General features: G+C 40.8%; 2 protein-coding genes and 1 long non-coding RNA gene across 7 annotated transcripts in view; 1 reads left to right on the top strand and 2 right to left on the bottom strand.

Moving 5' to 3' along the window:
• Window positions 1-24000, top strand: part of LOC148849345 (protein CHAPERONE-LIKE PROTEIN OF POR1, chloroplastic-like) — a 41515-nt gene extending 17515 nt beyond the window's left edge. The window contains exons 4-6 of one of the 5 annotated variants that reach the window (XM_088950414.1): window positions 9760-9943; window positions 10042-10129; window positions 10272-10875. In XM_088950414.1, coding sequence (XP_088806540.1) covers window positions 9760-9943; window positions 10042-10129; window positions 10272-10320 — 321 coding nt within the window. In that variant the 3' untranslated portion in view covers window positions 10321-10875. Of the gene's footprint in view, window positions 1-7842; window positions 8304-8431; window positions 8939-9759; window positions 9944-10041; window positions 10130-10271; window positions 10876-13951; window positions 14153-23970 lie in introns of those variants that run through there. The other 4 variants (XM_088950417.1, XM_088950418.1, XM_088950412.1 and 1 more) reach the window with 4 other exon arrangements.
• LOC148849346 (protein ALTERED PHOSPHATE STARVATION RESPONSE 1-like) lies at window positions 12389-16948 on the bottom strand. Its single transcript, XM_088950411.1, has 4 exons — window positions 15280-16948; window positions 14599-14822; window positions 13528-13751; window positions 12389-13441 (listed from the first exon to the last, which is right to left on the bottom strand). Exons 1-4 carry the CDS (start codon window positions 16163-16165, stop codon window positions 12595-12597), a joined length of 2181 nt encoding a protein of 726 aa, XP_088806537.1. The 5' UTR covers window positions 16166-16948; the 3' UTR covers window positions 12389-12594.
• On the bottom strand, window positions 20772-25101 carry LOC148849344 (uncharacterized). Its single transcript, XR_016100895.1, has 3 exons — window positions 23888-25101; window positions 23672-23807; window positions 20772-21179 (listed from the first exon to the last, which is right to left on the bottom strand). It is a non-coding gene; the product is annotated as an uncharacterized LOC148849344 (long non-coding RNA).
• Window positions 25102-25643: the final 542 nt, after the last annotated feature.

Raw genomic sequence — 25643 nt, 5'->3', positions numbered from 1 at the left:
TGGATGCAAGCTGAAAAGTTGGACGCGAGCTTAAGAAGCAAACTGCAGAAGTGACAAATCAACTGGGGTCCCCTACTATTTATAGCTACAGTAACCAAGAACCAACAGTGCAGATCAAAGCCAAATCCGATGGCCCGCATTCGCGCCGACTGCACGTCCCCTGAGATCGAGACGTCATTGGCGCAGGTCTTTCCGAAAAGAGCGAAACGTCAGCGCATGTCTTTTTGAAACCGACGACGCACCGACGCACGTCTTTCAGAAACTGACAACACGCCGCACACGTCTCTCTACAACTGACAACTGCCAGCGCACGTCTCCTCAAAACGGTAGTGGCGCGCTTTTTTCAAAATTAAAAGACCCGCTGTCACGTCACAGCGGTGCGATTTTTTGAAATTTAAAATAAACGCACGCTGCCACGTCCGTCAACATTTATAAGCAGTAAGCATGTCTCCCGCCTTTTCGGATGCTCCAGAAAATCGGATAACCCTGGCAAAGCACCTCGTGCAGTCAAGATTCGAAGAACGGGACAAATCCACCTACCACCTCGCAAAACTCCCCGCGCCAGGGCAAGACCCTTGGCGCGAGGAGTGGGGGGCAATTGATGAAGGAAGATTTGGCCCAACCTCACAGTTATACAACACGTGACAAAGGCAACAGCTCGGCACAAAAGGACGCCTAAGACACGAGCACCAAGGGGAGAAACCAGCGGTCCGAACTCCCTACTAGGAGCCTGAACTCCCCCTTCAGCCCCAAGCCAGACAGTAACCCAAATTAGCATGCCTTATAGCAGTTCGGGACACACCTCGCCGAACTGGCCTGTCTTATAGCAATACAGGACATTTCTCCGAACTCAAGACTTCTCTTCGCTCACCACTCCACCGCATCGCCCTCGGACACCAAAACCAAACAAACCGTACCATGCCTGACCCCGAGGAAGTCCGTACCCAAGTGTCACGGAGCTAGTCGACGGGGCCCGTGCGACGCTTGATTGGGGTCGAGAAAGCCTACAAAAGCAAGCAATAACACACAAAAGGAAACAGGAGTGCACACAAATTAGACAAAAGCCACTTGTATTGCATTAATCAGTGGTAAGCACAAGCACACAGTATAGTGTCGAGGGGATCTCGTGCTTAACCTTTACACGCTTATGAGCTCACTCGACTACCTACCTCCCCTCAAAGAGTATGTTAAGCTTTTGGGGGAGTGACAGAATAATACATCAAAATACTGTACATGCATACTATTATTTACATAATTGCCATTGGCATACCCCCCTTACAAAAAGAGTACAAGGACCCGACCCAAAACACTTGGATGGCGTGCTGATGGCGCTGATGGTGGCTGAACCGTCATAGTCTCCCCCACTCAATTCAATCTTCGTCCTCGAAGATTCTTCCTCAGGTACTCGTCCAGCTTCTCCGCGAACGGAAGGAGGTCTTCTGCTAGGTCCCAGGTGTCTTCTTCTGCCGGTCCCTTCCACTTCACCAGGTACTCCCATTCTGATGTTTGGGAGGATTGGGATAACCTATGGTCGAGGATGGAGTCGAGGGATTGGTTCTTGGGTGGTTGGTAGGATGGGTGTGGGCGTTGACTTTGGTTTCGGAAGGTATCTTGGCTGTCGGCATGGTAGGGTTTAAGTTGGCTAAATGAAAGACAGGGTGTACTTTTAGCTAGGGGGGTAATTTGAGCCTACAGGCTGAAGTTCCTACTTTGGCTATTATTTTGCAGGGTCCCTCATATTATCTCACCAGCCCGGGGTGTATTCTTTGAAAGAACCTAAGGCAATGGGTATGGAGTTTTACTAAGGCCAGGTCACTTATTTGGAAGTTCTCGAGTCGTCTACCCAAATCGGCCCATTTCTTCATTCTTTTGGAGGCTTTCTCTAGGGAGGCTCGAGTGGTGTCAAGGCATTCTTTCCATTCCCTGGTGAAAGTGAAGGCTCAAGGGCTTCTTCCTTGATGGTCATTGGCGATGCTGTGCGGACATCTTGGTAGTTGGCCGGTGATGACTTCAAAAGGACTTTGATTGGTGGAGGAGCTCTTTTGTGAGTTGACGGAGAATTGTGCAATGTCCAACAATCGAACTCAATTCTTCTGTGTAGCTGATACAAAATGGCGGAGGTACTTTTCAAGGAGGGAGTTCATTCTCTCTGTCTGCCTATCTGACTTTGGGTGGCTGCTGCTGGAGAAGTTCAAGTTCGAACCAAGAATCTTGAATAGTTCTGTCCAGAAAGCACTAGTGAATCGGGGATCTCGATCACTAACAATGTTCTGTGGGACTCCCCAATATTTCACCACGTGCTTGAAGAAAAGGTAGGCCGTGTCTTCAGCTGAAAGGTGCCTTGGTGCTGGGGTGAAAGTGGCATACTTGGAAAATCTATCAACGACAACAATGATGGATGCATAGTCTCCCACTTTAGGAAGACCGCTGATGAAGTCCATGGAAACACTCTCCCAAGGTTGTGAGGGAGTTGGAAGAGGTTGCAGGAGTCCAAGAGGCTTGGCACGCTCAGGCTTGTCTTGTTGGCAAATCAGGCATGTTCTTGTGTATTCTCGAACGTCTTGCTCCATATGAGGCCAATAGTAGGCATGTTGTAGAAGTGCCAAGGTACGCTGCCACCCAGGGTGTCTTGCTCATAAGCTGTCAGACATTTACGTAGAAGAGTCTTCCTCAAGTCTTCAACTCTTGGTACAAATATCCACCTTCCCTTTGTCAAAAGAAGGCCTTCTTCAACCCAAAACCGCCTAGTCAAAAGGCTTTGAGCGATGGGGTCCTTTTGGAGTCCTTCCTTGATGCTCTTAATGATGTCCAGTCTGATCTGGATTTGTGAGGGACCTTCACCTGTGGATAGTGCTGCAAGCTTGACCTTCCTGCTAAGTGCATCAACAACCCTGTTCATCGGCCCTGGCTTGTACTCTAGAGCCATATCAAACTCTGCTAAGAAATCTTGCCATTGAGCTTGCTTAGGGCTCAGCTTTTTCTGTGACTGAAAATAACTAGTAGCTATGTTGTCAATCTTAACCACGAACTTGGAGCCAAGAAGGTAATGTCGCCATGTGCGGAGGCAGTGGATGATGGCTGTCATCTCCTTCTCTTGCACTGTGTACCTCCTCTCTATATCATTCAATTTGCGGCTTTCAAAGGCGATGGGATGTCCTTCTTGCATCAAGACCCCACCAATGGAAAAATCAGAAGCATCTGTGTGTAGCTCATACGGCTTGCTTGGATCAGGCAAGTCGAGGACAGGTTCTGCTGAGACAGCTCTCTTCAAGTCATCAAAAGTTGTTTGACAACGTTCACTCCAGGTCCACGTACTAGTCTTCTTCAGTAAGTTGGTGAGGGCAGTGGCTCGTGCTGAGAATCCAGAGATGAATCTTCGATAGTAGTTCACGAGGCCAAGGAAGGAGCGAAGTTCGGTAACCTTGGTGGGCGGTGCCCAATCTTGAATGGCCTTGACTTTGGCTGGATCCATGCTGATTGTGCCTACTCGGATTATATGTCCGAGGAAGGCCACCTCTTCTGTGGCAAAAGAACATTTCTCCTTCTTAACAAATAGATTGTTGTTCCGCAAGACCTGGAAAACAGTACGGAGGTGGTCAACATGTTCCTCCAAGTTTCTACTGTAAATTACAATGTCATCAATATACACAACCACAAATTGGTCTAGGTAGGAATGAAATATTCTGTTCATCAATGTACAAAAGGTGGTTGGAGCATTGGTGAGCCCAAAGGGCATGACTCGAAATTCGAAGGACCCATATCGTGTAACACAAGCTGTTTTGTGTTCATCTCCTTCAGCTATGCGCACTTGATAGTACCCCGACCTCAGGTCTAGCTTAGTGAAGTACTTGGCCCTGCTGAGCTGGTCAAAGAGGTCGGCCACCAAAGGTATGGGATATTTGTTCTTGATGGTGAGCTTGTTGAGAGCTCGGTAGTCAATACAGAGCCGAAGAGATCCATCATGCTTCTTTTGAAACAGGACTGGTGCTCCAAAAGGGGCCTTAGAAGGTCGAATCAATCCAGCATCCAACAACTCGTTCAACTGCTTTCGTAGCTCGGCCAGCTCAGGAGGAGACATTCTGTATAGCGGGCGTACCGGTGGTTTGGTTCCAGGCTCCAACTCAATCTTGTGATCAACTTCTCTCCTTGGGGGAAGCTTCTTCGGCAATGTGGGAGGCATGACATCCTAAAATTCTTCTAGTGCCATAGCAATCGCTGGCGGGATATGCCCGGTTGGTGGGTCAGGCAGGTTGGAGTCCACCAATGTGGCTAGGTAAGTGGCATGTCCTTTCCGCACTCCATCCTTGAGTTGCAATGCTGAGAGCATCTTAGGGGTGGACGTGGTCTCTGGCACAACTGGAACCATGCAAGGAGTCTGATCTTCGAATATGCACACTTTGTTGAGGAAAGGCATGGGCACCGCCTTTACTTGAGTTAAGAAGTCCATGCCGAGAACAACCTGAAAATCATCCATGGGCACGACTGAGAGGTCTATCGTCCCTTCCCAGTCACCAAGTTGCAAGACCACCGCATGAGCTACACCTTGTATGGGTTTGGCATTAGAGTTCACAGCCTTCAACCATCCGACTTCCTTGGTAGGTGCAAGTTCTATTCGGGATGCCTCCTCCATAGAGATAAAGTTGTGGGTAGCACCTGTATCCACCATGGCTCTTGTGGGCTTGCCATTCAAGTGAATGTCTACATACATCAGTCCCTTCGGCTTGAACTTCGATGCTCCTTGCGGGCTCATCTTCTTCTTCATTGCATTGAGTCTTCGTAGAGCCCCCATTCTTGTCTCCCCTGGTTCCTTCTCCTCCTCGCTATGCTCATCTTCACTAAGTTTTGCAAACAAGGCATTGAGCTTCCCCCGACTAGGATAATCCTTAGTCCAATGTTTTCCCTCACAGATGAAGCATGGTGCCGGAGGTGTTCTCTTCACAAATTGGCCACCCTTGTATCCAGGGTCTCCTTCGGGTTTCCTGTAGAACTTCATAGTGTTGGGTTTATTTGGCCCAGAGTCTCCCTTGGGCGCGTAGTAAGGTTTCCTATCACCTCCAACCTTCCCTACGCCTTGATATGAGTTAGGTTTGGTGCCGTCTTTGCTTGGTCGTCTGTTGTCTACCAGTTGTTCAGCAATGGCCATGGCTGTGGCGAGGTCCTTCACACCTCGTCTCTGGAGTTCAAGCTCGGCCCATTGTTGTAGGCCGTCCATGAAGTTGAAGAGCAGGTCTTTATCTGACATGTCCGTGATCTCGAGCGATAGTGCGGAAACTCCTTCACGTACTCATGCAATGAGCCCGTGTGTTTTAGGTTTTTGAGCTTCCAACGGGCTTGGTACTCCATGTTCTCTGGATAGAACTGGCGCTTTATCTCGCTCTTGAACACGGACCAGGTATTAATGGAGCATAATCCTCGCTCCGCATCGGCACATCTCCTGCGCCACCATAACATAGCAACATCAGTAAGATACATAACAACAGTACGCACCTTGGCCGCCTCCTCAACAAGTTCGGCGGCGGTGAAATATTGTTCCTTTTGCCACAGGAAGTTGTCAAGCTCCCGGGCATCGCGGGTCCCTGCATATGAGGTAGGCTCGCGGACTTTGATCTTTGGAGGGGCTAGAGTAGCAGGTGTGCTGGCTGTATTGGCCATCAGCCTCTTCAGAAGGGTCACTTCGTCCTTCAAGTCTTCGAGCTGGATCTGTAGGCACTTCACCAGGTCTTCTAGGGGGTTGTCAGGCTTGCTGGAGCTATCACCGAACTGGTCCTCCAATCTTTCCACGACCGAGGCCACGGTCTCAAGGTTGAGTTGAAGCTCGTCCACGCGGTCACGAGTTTCTCCAACCACTGCTTCACAGCGCATGATGCGCTTGTCCATGGTCGCAAGCTTGTCAACTGACTTGTCACGCTTGCTATGCTTTGAGCTGACGCCTTTGTCTTTGGGAGAGCTATCTCTAGGCTCGTCCTCATAATAAACCCGTGAGATCCCTTCTTGGATCTCCTCTTGCGTGTCACGATTCTTCATTAGGCTGGTGTTGTTGCCGGGCACGACAGGGACTCGTTGGGCTTGACAACCGATAGTGTCAACCTGGCTCTGATACCAACTGTCACGGGGCTAGTCGACGGGGCCCCGTGCGGCGCTCGATTGGGGTCGAGAAAGCCTACAAAAGCAAGCAACAACACACAAAAGGAAACAGGAGTGCACACAAATTAGACAAAAGCCACTTGTATTGCATTAATCAGTGGTAAGCACAAGCACACAGTATAGTGTCGAGGGGATCTCGTGCTTAACCTTTACACGCTTATGAGCTCACTCGACTACCTACCTCCCCTCAAAGAGTACGTTAAGCTTTTGGGGGAGTGACAGAATAATACATCAAAATACTGTACATGCATACTACTATTTATATAATTGCCATTGGCATACCCCCTTACAAAAAGAGTACAAGGACCCGACCCAAAACACTTGGATGGCGTGTTGATGGTGCTGATGGTGGCTGAACCGTCACACAAGGGCGGCGCACCTGACTGACTTGGGATCTGACGCTTGATGGTTGCACTCCAAACGGCTACCTGCCACTGCCTCCTGACACCGCCATCTCCAGTTACAGAGACGGTTCCGACAAAAAGCAGTGACGGTTCTGTCCCAGCAGAAAGGACAACACCCGAACTGACAGAAGCAAGGGTAATCATACCCGACCTGACAAGGGCTTCGGAGCGAATCCGCGAAGTGGTTATAAAAGGCCCCCTACCCCCAACAAGGTATGTGAACTTTGCGCCATCTGGTCTATACTTTGCCTTTGAGAGAATACTAACTTGAGCTTCAGAGTTATCTCACCGGGTTCCCCCCGGAGTTCCCTCATCTTTCCCGTTTCAGGTTCCCCGTCACTCCAGTCATAGGCGAAATCGTTGACAGCTAAGACCGGCCGGATTGCGCTCCATCAGGAAGCTTTAACAAAAATTACAATAATTGGTAAAGAAAGGATGATGATATGTTTGGGTAACCCTTGAGAATCTTTATTCCCCTCGAGGAACAGCTAGTGCTGTTGGTCTCAAGAATGAACTTGGAGCATTGCGAAAAAATGATCTCTCCATGAGTGATTATCTGCAAAAACTCAAAGTATTTAGTGACAAGCTAGCTGCAATCGGTGAGCCCCTAACAAATTCGCAATTAATTCATCATGCCCTCAATGGCCTTGGTCAAGACCATGATTCTTTCTCTACAACAATTATTACTCGAACAGATGAGTTATCATTTGCTAGCTTACAAGGTATGCTTCTCACTCATGAAAATCGTTTGCTTCATTCAGTAATTGTATCTACACAGGCTATCTCCCCTTCTACGAATCTTGCCTCTAAAGAAAAGGATTCCAAAAAATATAATAAAATTGATTTATCACAAATGGGTAATGGATCCTCTAAATTTGTGGAGGACGAAATCATTCTGCCAAGTAATGTCAGAAACTCCTTGCACATATTGACAGTTTGAAGAACCCTAAACAACCACAACCTCTGGTGTTTATGGCTGCATTAGGACGTGACAAGCAGAATACAAATGTTTGGTTTCTTGATTCTGGTGTGACACATCACCTCACTTCGGATCTGAATAAATTGCAAATACACTGACTATGATGGTTCTGATTGTGTCTCTAATGGTGATGGTTCAGGTTTGTCGATTGCTCATTCTGGGTCTTCTAATGTTTCTACTTTATCTTCCAGATAATTGATTATGAATAATATTCTCTATGTTTCCCATATCTCCTTCAATCTCTTATATGTGGTCCGGTTTTCTGCTGATAATAATGTCTATTTTGAATTTCATTCTCATGAATTCTTTGTGAAGGATCGACACACCAAGATGATACTTTTTCAAGGGCTGAATAAGGATGGTTTGTATCAACTTCGTCTTCCACTCAAGATATCAACTTCTTCTCCTTCTGCATTTGTAGGTACTCGTGCCAGTCCTTTGATTTGGCACCATCGACTGGATTACCCTATTCTTAGAATGACTCGAAAAATTATTTCTTCTCAGCATTTATCAGTAGTTCCTAGTATTGATTTAAATTTTTGTTTAGCTTGCTCAATAGCTCAGAGTCATGTACTCCCATTTTCCCAGAATCATGCCATTAGTAATTCTCCCTTAGAATTAATTCATTGTGATTAATAGGGGCCCTCTCCAGTGACAATTGCTTCTGGATATCGTTACTACATTCTTTTTGTTGATGATTTTAGTCGCTATAATTGGATATTTCCTCTTACTTGCAAATCTGAAGCGTTTAATGCATTCTTGAAATTTAAAGCCAATGTTGAATTACTTTTTGATACTAAAAATTAAATATTTTCAAAGTGATGGTGGCTCTGAATTCAAGACCTTTGAAACCTATTTCAATCATGTGGGTATCTCTCATCAAATATCATGTTTGCATACACAGGCACAAAATGGGCGTGCTGAGCACAAACATCGCCATATTATTGAAACAGGCCTTGCCCTTATGACTCATGTTAGGGTTCCTCCTAAATATGGTTTGAGTCCTTCTCCACTACAGCCTATCTCATTAATCGGTTTCCTACTTTGGTGCTTGAATCATATTCTCCATTTGAGAAATTATTTGGTACCCCTTTGGACTACCTCGAACTCCGTGCCTTTGGGTGTGAGTGTTTTTTACATGTTCGACCATATAATAAGCACAAGTTACAACATCGCTTTCTTTCATGTGTATTTCTTGGGTATTCTAATTCTCACAAGAGGTATGTTTGCTTGCATCGCTCTATGGGATGGATTTTTATTTCTTGCAATATTATTTGTAATGAGGATTCTTTTTCGTTTCTTATTGCCACTGATACTGCACCACCCCAATCATCGACTCCACTTCTTCCAGTTGGGGCCCCTCCCCTTGTTGCTGCTTCTGACAACACTTTTCTAGGTGAAGTTTCATTTTCTCCCTCTTCACCTCAGTATGATGCGTCACCATCTTCCAATGTTGAATGACTCTGCCTTGCCGCCCTCCTCCTCTTTGCATCCCATGACCACTTGGGCTCGACATGGTATCTTCAAGCCAAACCTAAGGTATGCCCTACTTGCTAATTCCCTTTCCGCATCTGAACCAACTTGTTATTCTCAGGCTCATAAGGATCCTTGTTGGGTTCTTGCTATGGCTGGTGAGTATAGGGCTTTACTTCACAATAAAACATGGACTCTCGTCCCGACCCCACCTAATAAAAATATTATTGGTAACAAATGGTTTTAAAATCAAATGTAAGCCTAATGGTCTGATTGAACGCTTCAAAGCCCATCTTATTGCCAAGGGCTACTCTCAGGAAGTTGGTCTTGATTATAATGAGACATTCAGCCTTGTGGTTAAACTAGCTACAATTCGCACAGTATTATCACTTGTAGTTTCCTTTAATTGGGATGTTCACCAATTGGATATTAGCAATGCCTTCTTACATGGTAACATTTCAGAAGAGATATATATGAAGCAACCATTTGGGTTTGTTGATCCCAGATTCCCAACACATGTTTGTCGTCTCCATCGATCATCTCAAAAGAGATATACATGAATCACCTCGTGCATGGTTTACAAGGCTACATGATTCCCTTTTATCCCTAAGGTTTCTCGAATCCCAAGCAAATGCCTCTCTATTTATCTTTCGTTCTAGATTTGATATCATTTTAGTTCTTGTTTATGCGAACGATATCGTCATCACAAGATCTTCTTCATTTGCCACTAGCACTCTAATTCGGCATCTTGCTTCTCAGTTTTCTCTTCGAGATTTGGGCTCTACACATTATTTTCTTGGTATTGAACTTCAAAGATCGTCCAATTGTTTTCATCTATCTCAGAACAAGTATATTGATGACCTTCTGTATCGAGCACAACTACATGATGTCGTACCTCTCTCCACTCCTATGTTTGCCTCCACTCGGCTCACAAAATCGGAAGGTGAACCTCTCACTGATTCTACTTTCTTCAGCAATATTGTTGGTGCTCTCTAGTACATGACTATTACTCATCTAGAAATTGCCTTTGTTGTGAATAAGGTATGTCAGTTCATGCAAATTCCCACTACTGTCTACTGGGCTGCTGCATAAAGGATTTTTCGATACCTAAAAGGAACAATAACTTATGGTATGCTTCTTCAATCATGCCATACATTTTCTCTTGTTGCTTACTTTGATGTGATTGGGGAAGTTGCCTCATGGATCGTCGCTCTCAGAGTGGTTATTGTGTATTCATTGGTTCTAATTTAATTTCTTGGAGTTCCAAAAAGCAACCCATGGTGGCTCGATCAAGCACTGAGTTGGAATATCACAGTTTAGCTTCCGCGGCTGCTAAGGTTTTGTTGCTTCCTATGCTACTCCAAGAATTAGATATCTCCCTCTTTGCAACTCCTTTGATATGGTGCGACAACATGGGGGCTAAATTTCTTGTTAATAATCTTGCACTTCATTCTCGGTCTAAACACATCGAGTTGGATATTCACTTCATACGAGAAAAAGTTGCGGCTAAGCTTCTTGATGTACGATACATCCCCTCGGTTGATTAATTAGTAGACGTTCTCACCAAACCCCTTGGTTTTGCACAATTTGAGGTTCTTCGTCACAAGCTCACTGTTTCTCTCTTGGCTGTGCTTGAGGGGGGTGTAAGTGATAGCTATTACGTGCATGGCGCATGCACGTATCCAACCAGGACTCCTACTTCATCTTGTACTTTAAGTTCTTCTCTTACTGTATATATCCTACTTGTAGATAACCCTTATCCTAGTAATAGTTATCCCTGTAGATTACCTTTGTAAAGGATAACATCTAAACCTATCCTAAACCAGATAGAACTTACCATTGTATATCTCTTGTACTCAATTCGACCATTATTCATATATCTCTCTCTCTTTGTTATTCTCTTAGTTCCCAATGCTTGGAGAGAGTGTTTTCAGTCCGACGGGTATAACCCAATTGATTGGGCCTGAATTCCTCTATGAAGCCCTGCTATAAAACAAAGAGATTGAATTGGAAATAACATTCCAATCAACTCCATGCATGGATCCATGAGCTGTTCTCTAGTGAAAATATAATGGATGAAGGACCATGTTTTAATTTTAAAAACAGACTTGAGGCTGAATTGTTTTTACCTCTAGATTTCAATTGCTCAGGTTGGATAGGTCAGAACATGACACGTCATCATATATATATATATATTCAATTTATATATATATATATATATATATATATTCAATTTTTATTTTCATAAATGAATAAAAGCTAAAAATTAGAATATGATGCCAAAAGGTTTTTTTTTTTTTTGACAAAATTAGCTGGGCAAAGTGCATTCCACCTCGGAACGCATGTATCTTCAAAACTTATCTGAACTCAATATAAGGATCACTTTGATAGAACAACTGAGTATAAAGTTAGGGACTTCGAAGTTTGCATGTACATGCAATGCATAGCCCGTGAACTAATGCAGGTCAAATGGGTCAATACTTAACAGCCTAGGTCAAACAAGTTTTGACCAAATTGACAATTTTTTTTTTTTTTCCGCCAAAGTCCAGGTTTAAAAAAAGGAAAGGACATAGAAATAGAGCCATGGTTCGGCCATCAGACCCGATGGCTGGAAATAGAGCCATTATCGAAAGGCTTGTGCCTCCTGGCTCGCGTGCGGCAGGCAAAAATGTTTAAAACTGCACACGAGTGTCTTCGCTTTTTGCCCATGAGATGTGCTCTTGGTCTTGGCTGTGGGTTGTCGGAAAAGCCAGGATTCTCTTTAGACTAACGCTGCATTTGTCATTCTTTATTTTAAGGATTAATCTCCTTTTTATAGTTAAAAACTCAGTATTTAGATAAATATTTTAATAAATATTCAATGTGATGAGTTGCAGTTAGACGACACCTCGGTGTCAAATTTTAACTCTTGTATTAAAAACCAAATTAATATTTAGGCTCCATTTGATTCGTTGGAATAGGGAATTTAGAATCGGAATCGAAATGGGCCTTTCCGATTCTAACTATTTGGTTAGGTAGAATAGGCCATTCCCTCCCCCTCTTCTTGCGAATGAAATCCCAGTCCAACTTATTTCAAATCCCCTTTTAATTTTTGTCTGAACCAAACATACTATGAAACATAAACCATTCGATTTTCAATTCTGAAAGATTTTAATTTCGATTCCACTGAGACTCAAACAGACCTTTAGGCTGTGTCTGGTTTGAAGGGAAAGGTAGGGAAACCTTTACCAAAACTTGTATAGGTTTCCCTACCTTTCCCTACCTTTCCCTTCAAACCAAACATAACCTTAGTACTTGCGCAAATTGGAAATTGCTCATTTGAATCCCTCCACAAAACTTCACTGCATTTGGCCAAGAGGAATCGCAGCATTGAGAAGTCAAACATCTCGTAGAAAACAAAATTGTCAGAAAGAACTAAGAAGAAAGCTTATTTGGCAATGAATAATCAAAAGAGGCAACTTCCTAGAGCCTATCATAAATAAAGTTCTCAGCGAGCTGCTTTGACGAGAGTTACATATACAATTTCACATTGACATCCTCGAGACCCTTAAAATTCGAGCCCTCAAACTCGAAACCATCTCCTGGAATTCCATGTCATCCACCATCGTTTTCAACTTGGGAACCTTCTAGGTAGGATGTATTCTCACACCCATCTCCCACTTCTGCCCTTGCACCCTGCGTCACAAGCTCATCATACATCCTTAGAGATGCTTTGGAGAATTCTGCAAGTGATTCAAAAATCGATGAAAATCCAGTCTGAAACCCATTTAATGTAATCCGCTGTGTTTCCAGCATACAATTATGGTGTTTTGCCTTCTCTCCATCCAGCCTCTTCCTGAATGTGTTCAACAGGTTCCTCCTCTCTGTCAAGTATTCAACCTGATGCTGGTCATCTGAGTCGGTTTGTTGTTCTGAAAGCTTGAACCGAAGAATTCTGTTTTCTTCCTTCTGGAATGAAACGACCCTCCTGTCAAGTTCTTTAGAAAGGCTGTCGACCTTCCTCTTTTGCTGCTGCTCCTCCCCTTGCTGAACCCACAGAGCTCTAATATCTTTTCTGAAGCTCTTCATGGCATCTGTGACTGCCCTATCAGGCAATTTCTCAAGGGAGGTTAACCAGTTATGACAGATGACAAGCAATGGGGGGCCACTAATACGATATGGCGGTATAGAAGACCTGCCCCTGGAATAGAACTCCACTTCAGGGATGATGAGCTTGGACAGCCACCCATCTAGAGCTTCAACATAGGCTCTCTGTGCGGTTATGTACCCAGTAAAGCACTCGTGCCAATTCTGAAGCTCAATTTCAAGCTGAAGTGTAGCAAGGCGATGAGAATCATTGCAGAACTTTCCATAAGTGGGGCAAGTAAAAGATTCAACTTCAAACATTATCCGGTTCTGTGTTTCATGAACTGCTGACATAATCTTCCAGGTTTTCATTAAGCTGCAGAAGGAAAAGAGGAGGGAATGGGACCCACAATTACACATAAGATCTAGGAACAATACAAGTTTGAGACTTTATTGCCTTACCCTTGTAAAAATTCAACAAGTTGTGGCTGCAACTCTTCATCTCTTAGTTTCTGAATTCTGTTTGAGACCGACTCAGCACTCTTAATGGCAACTAAAATCCTGGTGTACAAGTCTTTTACTGTAGCTCTGGTTTTGTCGACAGAATGTAGGTCATCTCCCCTAGCATCTTGGCGTCTCAGTTGTGCACATTTTTGCTGATAAAGTTTCTGCGTGCTTTCACCAGCCTAAAAAGGCAAGAAAAGAGACTAGTTAAGAGAGGGAGTAACAGTTTAGTACTCATTTGACGATAAAGAATTGCTGTTGTAAAGGGAAAGAAAGTTACTGAGTTACAGTCATTGACAATTATATGCAATATTGCCAATATACATAGGAAGGTTCCAAAGAGCAAACCATGTTTTCTGATCACAGATTATCTTTCATGCAGCATAGTTGCTGAATGGCCAAAATCAGGTCAATCATGACATGGACTTCCAGGTGGCACAACTGAACCATAGATCCAAGTATGCCCCATATATCAAAGTTCCACAGAATATCAAAACTCCAAAGCCATTTTTTTTATGGACACTGTCTTGGAGAATTAAATTAGAGTTCATATAAAATATGAAAGACTTGCGAGTTGTTACATTATTCTATTTGCTTTTTTCTTCAGTTGTACAAGTTCACTGGTAGAAAGTAGAAACATCAATGCAAACAGTGAAAACTATACTGCAATACCATGAAATATTCTGCTCATTGACAAAACTCAAAATGTTTTCCTGCATCTGAGACTCTTAAAAGGATAAGAAACCCAAAGAGAACCTAAGTTGAAGAAGTGAGGAAGAGAATTTTCAACATTGAATGTGACCACAACTAGAGGAGAGAGAACAGGATTGATGCTGCTGAGCCTGCTTAAATTGGGTAAGAGAGTTACTTATAGTTGTATGTATACATAAAAGTATAAATAATAGCATATAACAGGAGAATTGATGCTGTGCTATAATGGAAGATTTCAGATGACAAATCACCATCATAGGCTGTGGAAGAAGAGTTCAAAACTTCATGTGGGTACAGGGATACTTGAAAACTTTTTACCTTCACTTCCTCATACAGTTTCTTCTCCCAAGCGTATAGCCTTCCTAGCGTCAGCGAGTGGCTCCCTGATTCCATTCCTCCATAGTCTTCAAAGAGGTCGTTGTTGAACTCTGTCCATGTGGAAGAACCTTTGGAACTGGATGCAAGGAAACTCTTGCAGGACGAAGATTGAGAAGAAGTGGACCTGTGCCATGTAATAGCTTGGATGATTTTTGTGGAGTTCTCTGCGTTCGAGAAGCATAAATAAATGAGCCACAGTTCTATTTCATCTTTTAAGCAGAATTTAATAAAAATGTGAAATCGTGAATCAAGACAACTGATGGCAGAATAAGCCACAGCAATATTAATTGAATAAGACTATGCTTCCCTGAATTCAGGGAGGAATACCCAGATTAGAACTCAGACAAATAATTGATAGAGAGGATGGTGCACTAGGAACTAAATGGAAAACCTATAACCTCCATTTTTTTCCTAATCACTGGATGAAGATCAAGCTCTCAGTTAATAGATTTCGTTACAAAAGTGCAGTACAGTAAATTAAAAAAGAAAAAGAAAAAGATCTTTGCAATTTTGCAGCAGAAAATTCAGTAACAGTAATCGATTCACGGTATATGTCTAAGGATAGGTAAATGAATAGAAAACATGGGGAAAAACACTTTCTTATGTGTAAAAGAAAAACACCTTTAATTTCCTCAAAACCAGATTGCAGATGAACTCTATTAGTCTCCAGCATCCTGGAAACATCCTTGCCAGAGTCATAAGCCCTGATAAAATAGTCCTCCACATCCTTCAATGCTTCCAATAGTTCCCTACCCGTTTTAGGAGTGTCGATCACAGTCAAACCCTTCTGCTCCTCCCGGTTTACATTTGCACCGGCTGCTATATTAACCATCTCAACTCCGCTTTCCTCTCCAAGCTTCTCATCTTCTGCTACCATCTTTGCAGTACTTTTCCCTATTTCTCTTTCATCGTCTTCTTCCAGTTCTGGTATCCCTTCCTCCTCCCTCACCACCTTCAAATCTTCATCGGAGCTCCGACTGAATCCGCCAAGCACCTCTGCTCTCACTCCGTCGAAAGGGTTAAAAAAATCCCATCCAAAATCCCCTTTCGGGGACGGCATTGGAGGGGGCACATCCGTATAGAAGTATTGGCAGACGTCTTGTTCATCCTCTTGTTCTTCTCTTCCCACTCCCTCCTCCCTTCCCGTCTCCGAAGAGTCTGAAGAACTCGAAGAATCCGCCCATTGACAGGCGACAGGTTCCGGCGTTGATTCAGATGGTGGGTGCTGGAGGAACATGGGATTGGAGATTACGTTATGTGTGGAGGTGAGGGGAGAAGCAGGACAGGCAGGAGGGAAAGTTATGAGGAACGGCGAAGGCGGAGAGGAATGGCGAGCAACAAACAGCCTAATCGCGGCAGCAACGGCGCAGAGAGAGTGAAGGTATCTGCAATGCGCTTCAGCAAGGGCGAAACGACGCTCCACCGCTGATTTCATGAGGCGTTTCCTCTCCCTGCAGAGGTTGACGACTTCCTGTTCTCCCTCTAGCTTAGACGTTGCGCAACCCATTTCTTCTATAGTCAAGCTAAAAGCGAGTTTCAGGCTTTCAGATGAAATAGCAGTGGTGGGTGATAGCTTTAGGAGAAAACACAAAAGATGGCGGTTTTAGAGAAATCCATCTCATTGCCAACAAGACACAAGTGGGTTTGTGCTTTCATAGTAGTTGTATTTGTCTTGAACGAGGTTTCAGACAAAGAAAGAAAGTTGCTTCTTGGAGAAATTTCAGACCAAGAAATCTCATTTTCCGGTAAAAAATTAAAAAAGAAAAGCTTCTGGTTCAAAAAGTGAAATGGAGGTAGTCTCGTAGTGAGTAGTGACGGTGCCAGTTTCGGCAATAGTTGCAGGGAGAGAGAGTAAGAGGGTGGTAAGAGAGAAATAGTTTAGAACTTTAGACCTGAGAAAGCGGGCTTGGAGACGAAAATAGGTTAGTATGAGAGGATACAGAATGGTTGTTCTGTAATCTGTTGTTGGTGTTCTTTCAGCTTCGGAGGCAGCGCAATTAATTTCTTGTCATTCTAGAATCCGGTTAGCTTAGAGAGAGAGAGAGAGAGTGAGAACTGAGAAGAGAAGGAAACAAATATTATTTTTGTGTTCTCTGGTTCTTCTACTTTCTCACGCAGAAAGAAAAGGTAGTGTAGGACCTGTTGATGTTGGATGTATAAGAAAGGGTTTGTAGGAACAGGGAGTATACTCGATGTCGATGGGAGGAGAAAAGTGGTAAAAAGGTAGTGAATTAAGGCCATGTTTAAGTAAAACACGATCGTTTAAGATCATTTTCTGTAGTGTTTGGTGTAGAGGTGTTCATCAAAAACCGAAAACTCAAAATCGAATCGAACCGATAAAAAAATCCGGTCAGTTTGGTTAATCAATATGAAGAACCGGTGATTAATTGAATTGATAGGTTTATATATTTATATATATTTTATATTTGATACTGGGAATTACAGTGGCATCAAGGACGATACTGGATTGGAATGCTTAAACTAATAAAATAGTTGAGTCTAATAAGAATGATATTGATAATCCCTTTTTACATCATTAATCCTGTTGTGTTTGGAATCGGTGTAAAATGTTGTGGTATAAAAGTTTATTATCAATATAGAGATTTGATATTGATTAACAATATAAAACTCCACTCTATTTAAACATATACAAAATTGGAGCGGAATTTGACATTGATCTTATTATACATTCTTTCCAAACGCGGACAAAATCGAACTTAGCCTTATAAACAAAGAGAGGGGTATATGGGAAAGATCATCTCATGGAAAATAAGATACGGAAAAGTACACTGCACCACTATAGAATTTTGAATTCCACTACAACCCTATATAATTCAAAATAATAAATACATCTTAAAACATCAATACTCCCTGTGTATTAGCATCAATTTCAAGTGGCACCTACTCCAAATGTACTATTGAGTTAAGAATTCTTAAGGTGTGTTGAATAATCATTCTCCTAAATATTATATGTTGTATAAATAGTATTTTTCTCTATTTGCTTCTTAGGCCACATTTTACTTTATTTATTTTGTCTTATGTCCTACAAAAGTTATTTGTGTTTTAAGTTTAAATATGAAGAGTATCCATGAATGGCCTTTGCAAAGAGAGTCAGTGATCCTGAGACGATTATTCCGTGGAAATACTTTAATAAATCTATTACAGTTATCTACAATATTTATATTATATAATTATATATTTATTGATAATATATATTATAAATAAAAAAAAAATCAAAAAGTTGAATTAGGAACAATTAGCTTATTGGTTTCAGTTTGGTTTCCAAAGACCAATTCGGTTTATAATAAAGCCCAACTGAACCGCGAGGGTCTAGCTTACAATTAGGGCAACCATTCTTATTCTTAAATCATAATAGGGGTATTTTAGAGAGAGAGAGAGAGGAGTGGATGGCAAAGGGAGCAGTGGAAGGATGAGAGAAAAGAGGAGTCAGAGGCGGGAATTTGCAGTGTGTACACAATACAAGTACAAATAGATTAATAGCTATACAGGATAAGCTTTATAGAGAGATAAAGATGGCTTTGGTTATCTATTCGACTGTGATTTATTTGATTGACTTGGAATCAGACTCTTACTATCCTTATCTGTTGGGATCAAACTCTTCCTATCCTTATCAGCCCCCTGCAAGCAAATGGGGGGAGGATCACCATCAACTTGTTCCTCAATAAAGAAAATCAGGAAGAGCTAAGTGGTTTTGTAAAAATGTCTACTGATTGATCTGCACTAGAAATAAAACGAACAACTAAGGCCTTCTGAGCAACTTGCTTCCGAACAAAGTGGTAATCAATCTCTATATGCTTAGTGCAAGCATGGAAAATAGGATTTGCATTTAAGTATGTCGCACCAAGGTTATCAACCAGAGGATAGGAGGAGAAATAGGAAGGATAACAAGTTCACAAAGGAGAGATTGGAGCCAAAGTAATTCTGAAGTAGCATAGGCTATGCTTCGATATTCAAATTCAGCACTAGACCGAGAAACAATAGCTTGCTTTTTAGAGGACCATGAGATCAGATTGGGGCCTAGGTAGATACAAAAATCACCCTAAGACCTTCTATCATCCAAACAACCTACCCAATCAGCATCTGAGAATGCATGAAGACGAAGAGAAGCAAAAGGAGCAACAAGCAAACAAAACCCATAATTAATAGTGTGCTTCAAATCTCTGAGTATGCGCTTGACTGCACTCCAATGCTCAATAGTAGGGGCATGCATGTACTGGCATACCTTGTTGATAGAAAAGGTTATGCTAGGATGGGTAATGGTTAAGTACTACAAAGCACCCACGATGCTCCTATATAAAGAGGGATCTGGAAGAGCTTCTCAGGTGTGTCGTTGAAGTTTACAAGTGGATGCCATGGGAGTTCCATAAGGTTTTGCGCCATCCATGTGAGCTTTCTGAAGAAGATTCACTATATACTGTTTCTGAGACAAAATAATGCTATTGGAACTGCGAACCACTTCAACACTAAGAAAAAAATGTAAATGACCCAAGTCCTTAACAGCAAAGGAGGTGCTCATGGTAGCAATAAGATTTGATGCAGCATTAGAATCTGAACCAGTGATAATAATGTCATCGACATAGATGAGTATAAAAATAACACACAAATGAGATGTAAGTATAAATAAAGAAGTATCTGCTATTGATGCCTAAAAACCAGCCCAAAGTAAGAATGTACTAAGCTTATGAAATCAAGCCCAAGGAGCTTGTTTTAACCCATAAAAAGACCTATGTAAATGACGAACATGAGTAGGAAACTTTTGATCTACAAAGCCTGGAGGTTGCTTCATGTAAACATTTTCTTCAAGATCTCCATGAAGAAATGCATTTTGAATATCAAGCTACCTTATAGTCCAACTCTTGGACAAAGCAATGGTAAGAACAATGCGTATAGTTGTTGGTTTTATAACTGGACTAAATGCTTTAGTAAAGTCAATCCTAGGTCGTTGATTGTAACATTGGGCCACAAGTCGTGCCTTATAACGACTGATAGGGCCATCTGGGTTTCTCTTGGTTTTGAAAACCCACTTACATCCAATGAAATTCATATCATCAGTGCGAGGAACAAGAGTCCAAGTTCCATTTCATTGAAGGGCATCAATTTCTGCTAACATAGCATTCCACCATTGAGCACTTTTGTTGGCTTAACTGAAACAAGTTGGCTCATCATCATCGACTTCTAGTGGGTGATGAGGGGCAAAATAAACTTTGGGTTTATAAATACCAACCTTCCCACGAGTAATCATAGGGTGTGCATTGGTGACAAATGGTGGAATAAAGGTAGCACTTTCAATAGCAACCTCAGGGGAATGAGTGGCTTCAGAATGAAAACTAGCATAACTTGATGGTGTGGCAGTAACTAAATCACAACTTGATGGTGTGACAGAAGGAACATTATCACTTGAAATTGGAGAAGTAACTGAATTATGAACATTATCACTTGATACATTATCACATAGTGAAGCTTCAACAAGAAGAGTTAGAAGTGGCTAAAGTTGCACAATGGGATTTGAAGGGAAATGTATCTTCATCAAACTGAATATGTCGTGAAATAAAAACTCTCCCTATAGAAAGATGGAAACATCTATACCCACTGTAGCCTTTAAGATAACCCATAAATACACAAGCAACAGAATGGGCTTCAAGTTTATTCCTGTTGTAGGGTCGAAGAAGAGGATAACAGGTGCAACCAAACACTTTCAACATGCTATAATCAGGTTTAGTATGATATAATACCTCCCAAGGAGATTTCATAGCAAGCACTTCTGTAGGAAGTTGATTAGCAATGAAAATAGATGTCTGAAATGCTTTCCACCAATAATTCTTAGGGACACCAGATTTCTCTAGTAAAGTTATCCCCATTTCAACTATTTGCCTATGGCGTCTTTCAACACGCTCATTTTGTTCTTGTGTGTGAGGACAAGAGAAATGATGCAAAATGCCACATTGGTTAAGAAAGGATTTAAATTTGACAAATTCTCCTCCTCCATTTGTTTGAATGGATTTAATCTTGGTATTAAAAAAATTTTCAACTTGCAATTTAAATTTGACAAATGTGTCAATAGCATATGATTGCTCAACAAGTGAAAAAATCCATTGATATCTGGAATGAGCACCAACAAAAAGAATATAGTAATTAAATCCATGAACTGAAGTTACAAGTGATGCTCCCCAAACATCACAAAACAGTAAGTCAAAAAGAGCATTGTATAAGGACTCATTAGCTGAAAAATGTAACTTATGGCTTTTGCCAAGAGGACATGCATGACAAAAATCCATTCTTTTATTTATAGATACCGGTAACGAGTTGGATTTGAGAACATGCCTCACAATGCGATGTGCGTAGTGACCCAACTACTCATGCCATTTATTCATCGAAATTCTGACAACTAGGAAGGCTGAGAGAGAAGAACTTGGATTAGATACTTTACTTGCTCTTGTCTGTAACTCATAGAGACCATCTCTACTACATCCCTCCAGTATGACTTTCCTTGTCTGCTGATCCTTCACAAAGAATTTGTCTAAGTGAAATTCAAAATAACAACTATTATGTTTAGCAAATTTAGATACTGACAACAATTTTTTGCAAATCTGAGGTACATGAATAATATCTTTCAGAACAAAGGAATGTGATGCTGAAGAAATAATAGCAAATCTAGTGTGTTTAATTGACAAACATTCTCCATTTCCAATAGTGATTTGTTTTGGTCTAGAGTATTCAGATTGCAAGTGCAAGTTGGCAAGATCAACTGCCATATCATGACAGGCACTTGAATCTGAGTACCAACTGTTATTAATCACTGGCCCTGTAGAAGCAATATATGCAGCAGGAGAGCTCTTTTCTGGACGAAAATCTTTGTCAAACCTGGCTCTAAACTTGTAGGCTATATAGTTTAGCTTGTGACATATTTGGCATTTGACTCCTTGAAAGGGATTTGGTTTCTTACCATTTCCATCAGAAGCCTTTTGTTCATTTCTATAGTCATCAGTCCTAATAGACTGATAACATTTCTGAACAGCCATATTAGCTTATGGTTGAAAAGATTCAAATAGAGTCCGAGTGTGTTCCAACCGAAGTTCATGGTTGGTGAGTAGGGCTTGAATATCATCAAAAGTGTGCTCACTAGCACGCAACAGCAATGGAGTGACTAAAGACTCATAATTTGGGCCAAGGCCACCTAGGACAAATTGTATTAATTCAGAGTTTGAAACAGACTCTCCAACAACGACTAAATTATCAGATATTAGCCTAGTTTTTTGTAGATAATCTACCATGGACAAATTTGTTTTCTTCAAATGAGTCAACTCAAAATTGAGTTGCATAATATGTGCCTGTGATCTTGAAGCAAACAAGCGAGCAAGAGCATCCCATACGTTCTTTGAAGTAGTATACCCTATTACCTTGGCTAAAACTCCTTCAATAGGAGAGGAGAGGATCCAATTCAAAAGGAGGTGATCATGTTGTTCCCACAACATGAAATCAAGATTGTTAATACTTTGGCCATTCTCAATAATAACCTTCATGGGTGGTGTAATAGTTCCATCTATATAACTCATAACTTTAAAGCCTTTGAGCACAACAACAAATCGAGATCGCCACAACAGATAGTTAGTGCAATCTAACTTAACAGAAACCAAATGACTTACTATAGATGGGAGATTCAAATTTACAATAGTGTTGGTTGACCGGGTTGTAGTGGGGAATGTTGAAGTCGAGCTTGACATGATGAATCCTAGCTTTAATACCATAAAACAAAATCTAGATTTCTATGAATGAACTCACAATAATGATCAGTGACTTGAGAGTATCTATCTATCTATCTATCTATCTATTTATATATATGTATGTTGTAGTGTGTACAGATTACAAGTACATATAGATTAATAGTTGTACAGGATAAGTTTTACAGAGAGATAAAGATAGCTTTGGTTTTGTATCCGACTGTGATTTACTTGATTGACTTGGAATCAAACTCTTACTATCCTTATCCGCTGGGATCAGACTCTTCCTATCCTTATCATTCGAAACTGTGGTCATCTCATGGAAGGCCCATTTCAGTCTATGCCACAGGATTGCTATGGAGTTTGGTTGGCTGTAGATAGGACTGGTCTACATTATATCGTGAATTGTCCCTGTCCATAGCCCAAAATCTTGGTCACACATATAGCTCGTGGATGTGGCTGATCCACAACATTTCTATACTTTATTTTGATACAATACATCTCTTCTAAATATACTTTTCTTTCTTTTTAATTTTTAAATTTTAAAATAATAATTTTTTAATTTATCAATGCTTTTTTCAATATATTTATCATATAAAATACAAAAATTAGACAATTATGACTGATTGTATAAATCATTCATGTGATATAGTGTAGATTAATCCCTACCACCAATTTCTCATCTAAACACACCCTTGATGTTGTATTTGTTTTTAAGTTGTGAGAACCATGTAACATGTATGCTTGTTAATTAATGATAATAACCATGATTTTCAAAACCGGATTAGGCCGAACGGTCGGACCGGAAAAACCGGGAACCGATCACTTAACCGGTTTCGTTTTTCCTCAAAACCTTTTTTTTTTTCAAAACCATTGATTTTGATCAACAAACTGCTGAACGAACTGATTAACTATTCGAACCGTTTGAACCGTTTTAATCATTTTTCAATTTTTTTATTTTTTTGTCAGAATGGGCCGACCGGTTCGATTTTAAAAACCATGATAATAACGATAACCGGGACACAATAGGTTTGTTTATAAAATGTAAAGCATGAAGTGTGAACTATGGGGAAGATCAAACATGGATTTAATAATTAATACCATATTAATGGCATTTGTTATTGACAAAGGACACAACCATCCTTCTAAGGACAATCATATCCTCAACACGATGTGCCCAAATAAAGTAAACTGCAAAATCTAAAAGACCAAAGGAAAACCCTAGCTTTTACCCTAGGCTCCTGTAAACATCAAATCAGATATTTGGCTGGTACCTTGTAAAGAATCTCTGTGAAGGACAGCAACAAAAGCAAGGATCCGATGGATTGACGGTGTTGGTTCCGGAGAGGTGAGGTTCTTCTCCGTGGATAAACTGCAAAACTTTTTCTTTTCTTTTTGATACCTGCAAAGCTGCATGCATACATTTTGGGTAATGGAGTATGATGATATCTGCTGTGACGAGAGAAATTAGTACTGTAATTGCCAAATACCGGGTTTGCCTTTTATCATCCTCAGTAGCTTGGAAGCACGGTATTCGATGCATGTTTTTCAGACGTTGACTCTTTCCAAACAGGTGGTACGCATTTAGAGGAATCCGGACGCAGGCAGAACGCAGAACCACCGTCGTGTGCAGAGAAACTTCTAAGCTAACGCGCCCAGAACCTCCGACTCACCGTGAGCGACTTCGTCGATAATTCCGTCCGACCATCCGAGGTAGGTTGGTCATTGATGGGGCTGAAATGAATGTTATCCGTTTATCCTAATTCGATTTGAATTCGGATTAGTTAACGCTTTAGCTGATCAGCGGCCTGTGTTTCATGCTTTCATTTAGGTTATGTTTGGTTCAGTTAATCATTGGTTTGGTTTGTCGGTTTTTTCGGTTTTTATTTTTTATAATATATATTATAAAAATATATAATAAAAATTATAAATATATATAAAATATTATATTTTAAATAATAAATAATATATCATACATTATAAATAAAAATATATGCATATCGGTGGTTTGATTAACTACTGGTTTTTTATATTGATTCATTGAAACCAAATCAGTATCATCGGTTTTTTAAAAACACTGAACCGAAATTGAACTGATCAGTTCGATTAACGATTTTTTTATTTGATTTCAGTCGATTTTTATGGTGAATTCGGTTTTTTTTTTTTTTTTTTGCTCACCCATAGTAGATGCAATGCAAAAACATGCTTTTATATCACTCCCAACTTGAAGATATTGGAAACTTTTCTTTCTTTTTTTTGGTGTTGATTACTCGCCTTTGCCCTATAGAGGCCTAATTCAGTTTTCATGGCATGGTACCACACTTTATTTATTTTTTATTTTTTTATTTTATCAAGCAACATCAAACTCTTCTCGGATGTGGATTTGGAACCGTTAGTAGTAGGGTTCAAAATCGCAAATCGTTTAGGGCTTACCCAATTACGTGCCAACCGAGCTATATAGACGGTTTCACATTAAATGTCAAACTGACCAAACCGGCTTGATTCAATTCAAGTTGGTCGGTTTTTCAAAATCACTGGTCGATTTCGGTTTGTATGAGAAAATAAACTGACAATTCAGTTCAATTTTGCTTTTTATACATGAAAATCAAAACCAAACCGAACCGAACCAATCCTATATGTTTAAGTAATTATTAATTAGTCCCTACCCTATATGTTAAATGTTGATATATTTTATGTGTTTTGTTGGAACTTTGAAAAAAAAATGGTTATCTTTGATAAAAACTAAAAAGCAAAACCAATACAAATATAATACAATGGTACAATATTTAATTCAGTTTTGTATAAATTTAAATATATATTGACAAAAAAATCAGTTTTGCATAAAAAATTAATTGATTTAAATATATATTTTGATTTTGCATAAAACTAAAAGAAAATAAACTTAAATATAAATAGATATTTAGAAATAAATATTTTAATTTAAAATATATAAAAACGACTAAACCGACTCAAACCGGTCCTTCATGTTTGCATTGGTTGGTTCTAATTTAGTCAATAAATAAATCGACTGAATTGAATCGATTGAAGAAAATGACTCAAATCGACCCAACCCGACCCATAAACACCCCCAAAACCGAACCACCACTCGATTGGTATTGAAAACTTTTATCAAGTGCCAAAATTGGGAGAATGTGTAGTTCGGAAGGCATGAAACAATGTGTGGGTCCATGTTTATTTTATTTAGTTTTGATAGAAAGTAGCCTGTATATACCTGACGACTGTATT

This window comes from Nelumbo lutea, chromosome 6 (genome assembly GCF_056320005.1).
Source record: "Nelumbo lutea isolate HS-2025 chromosome 6, American lotus-T2T, whole genome shotgun sequence".
In the NCBI taxonomy this organism is placed as follows: Eukaryota; Viridiplantae; Streptophyta; class Magnoliopsida; order Proteales; family Nelumbonaceae; genus Nelumbo; species Nelumbo lutea.
This window is presented reverse-complemented; position numbering and strand designations above follow the sequence as displayed.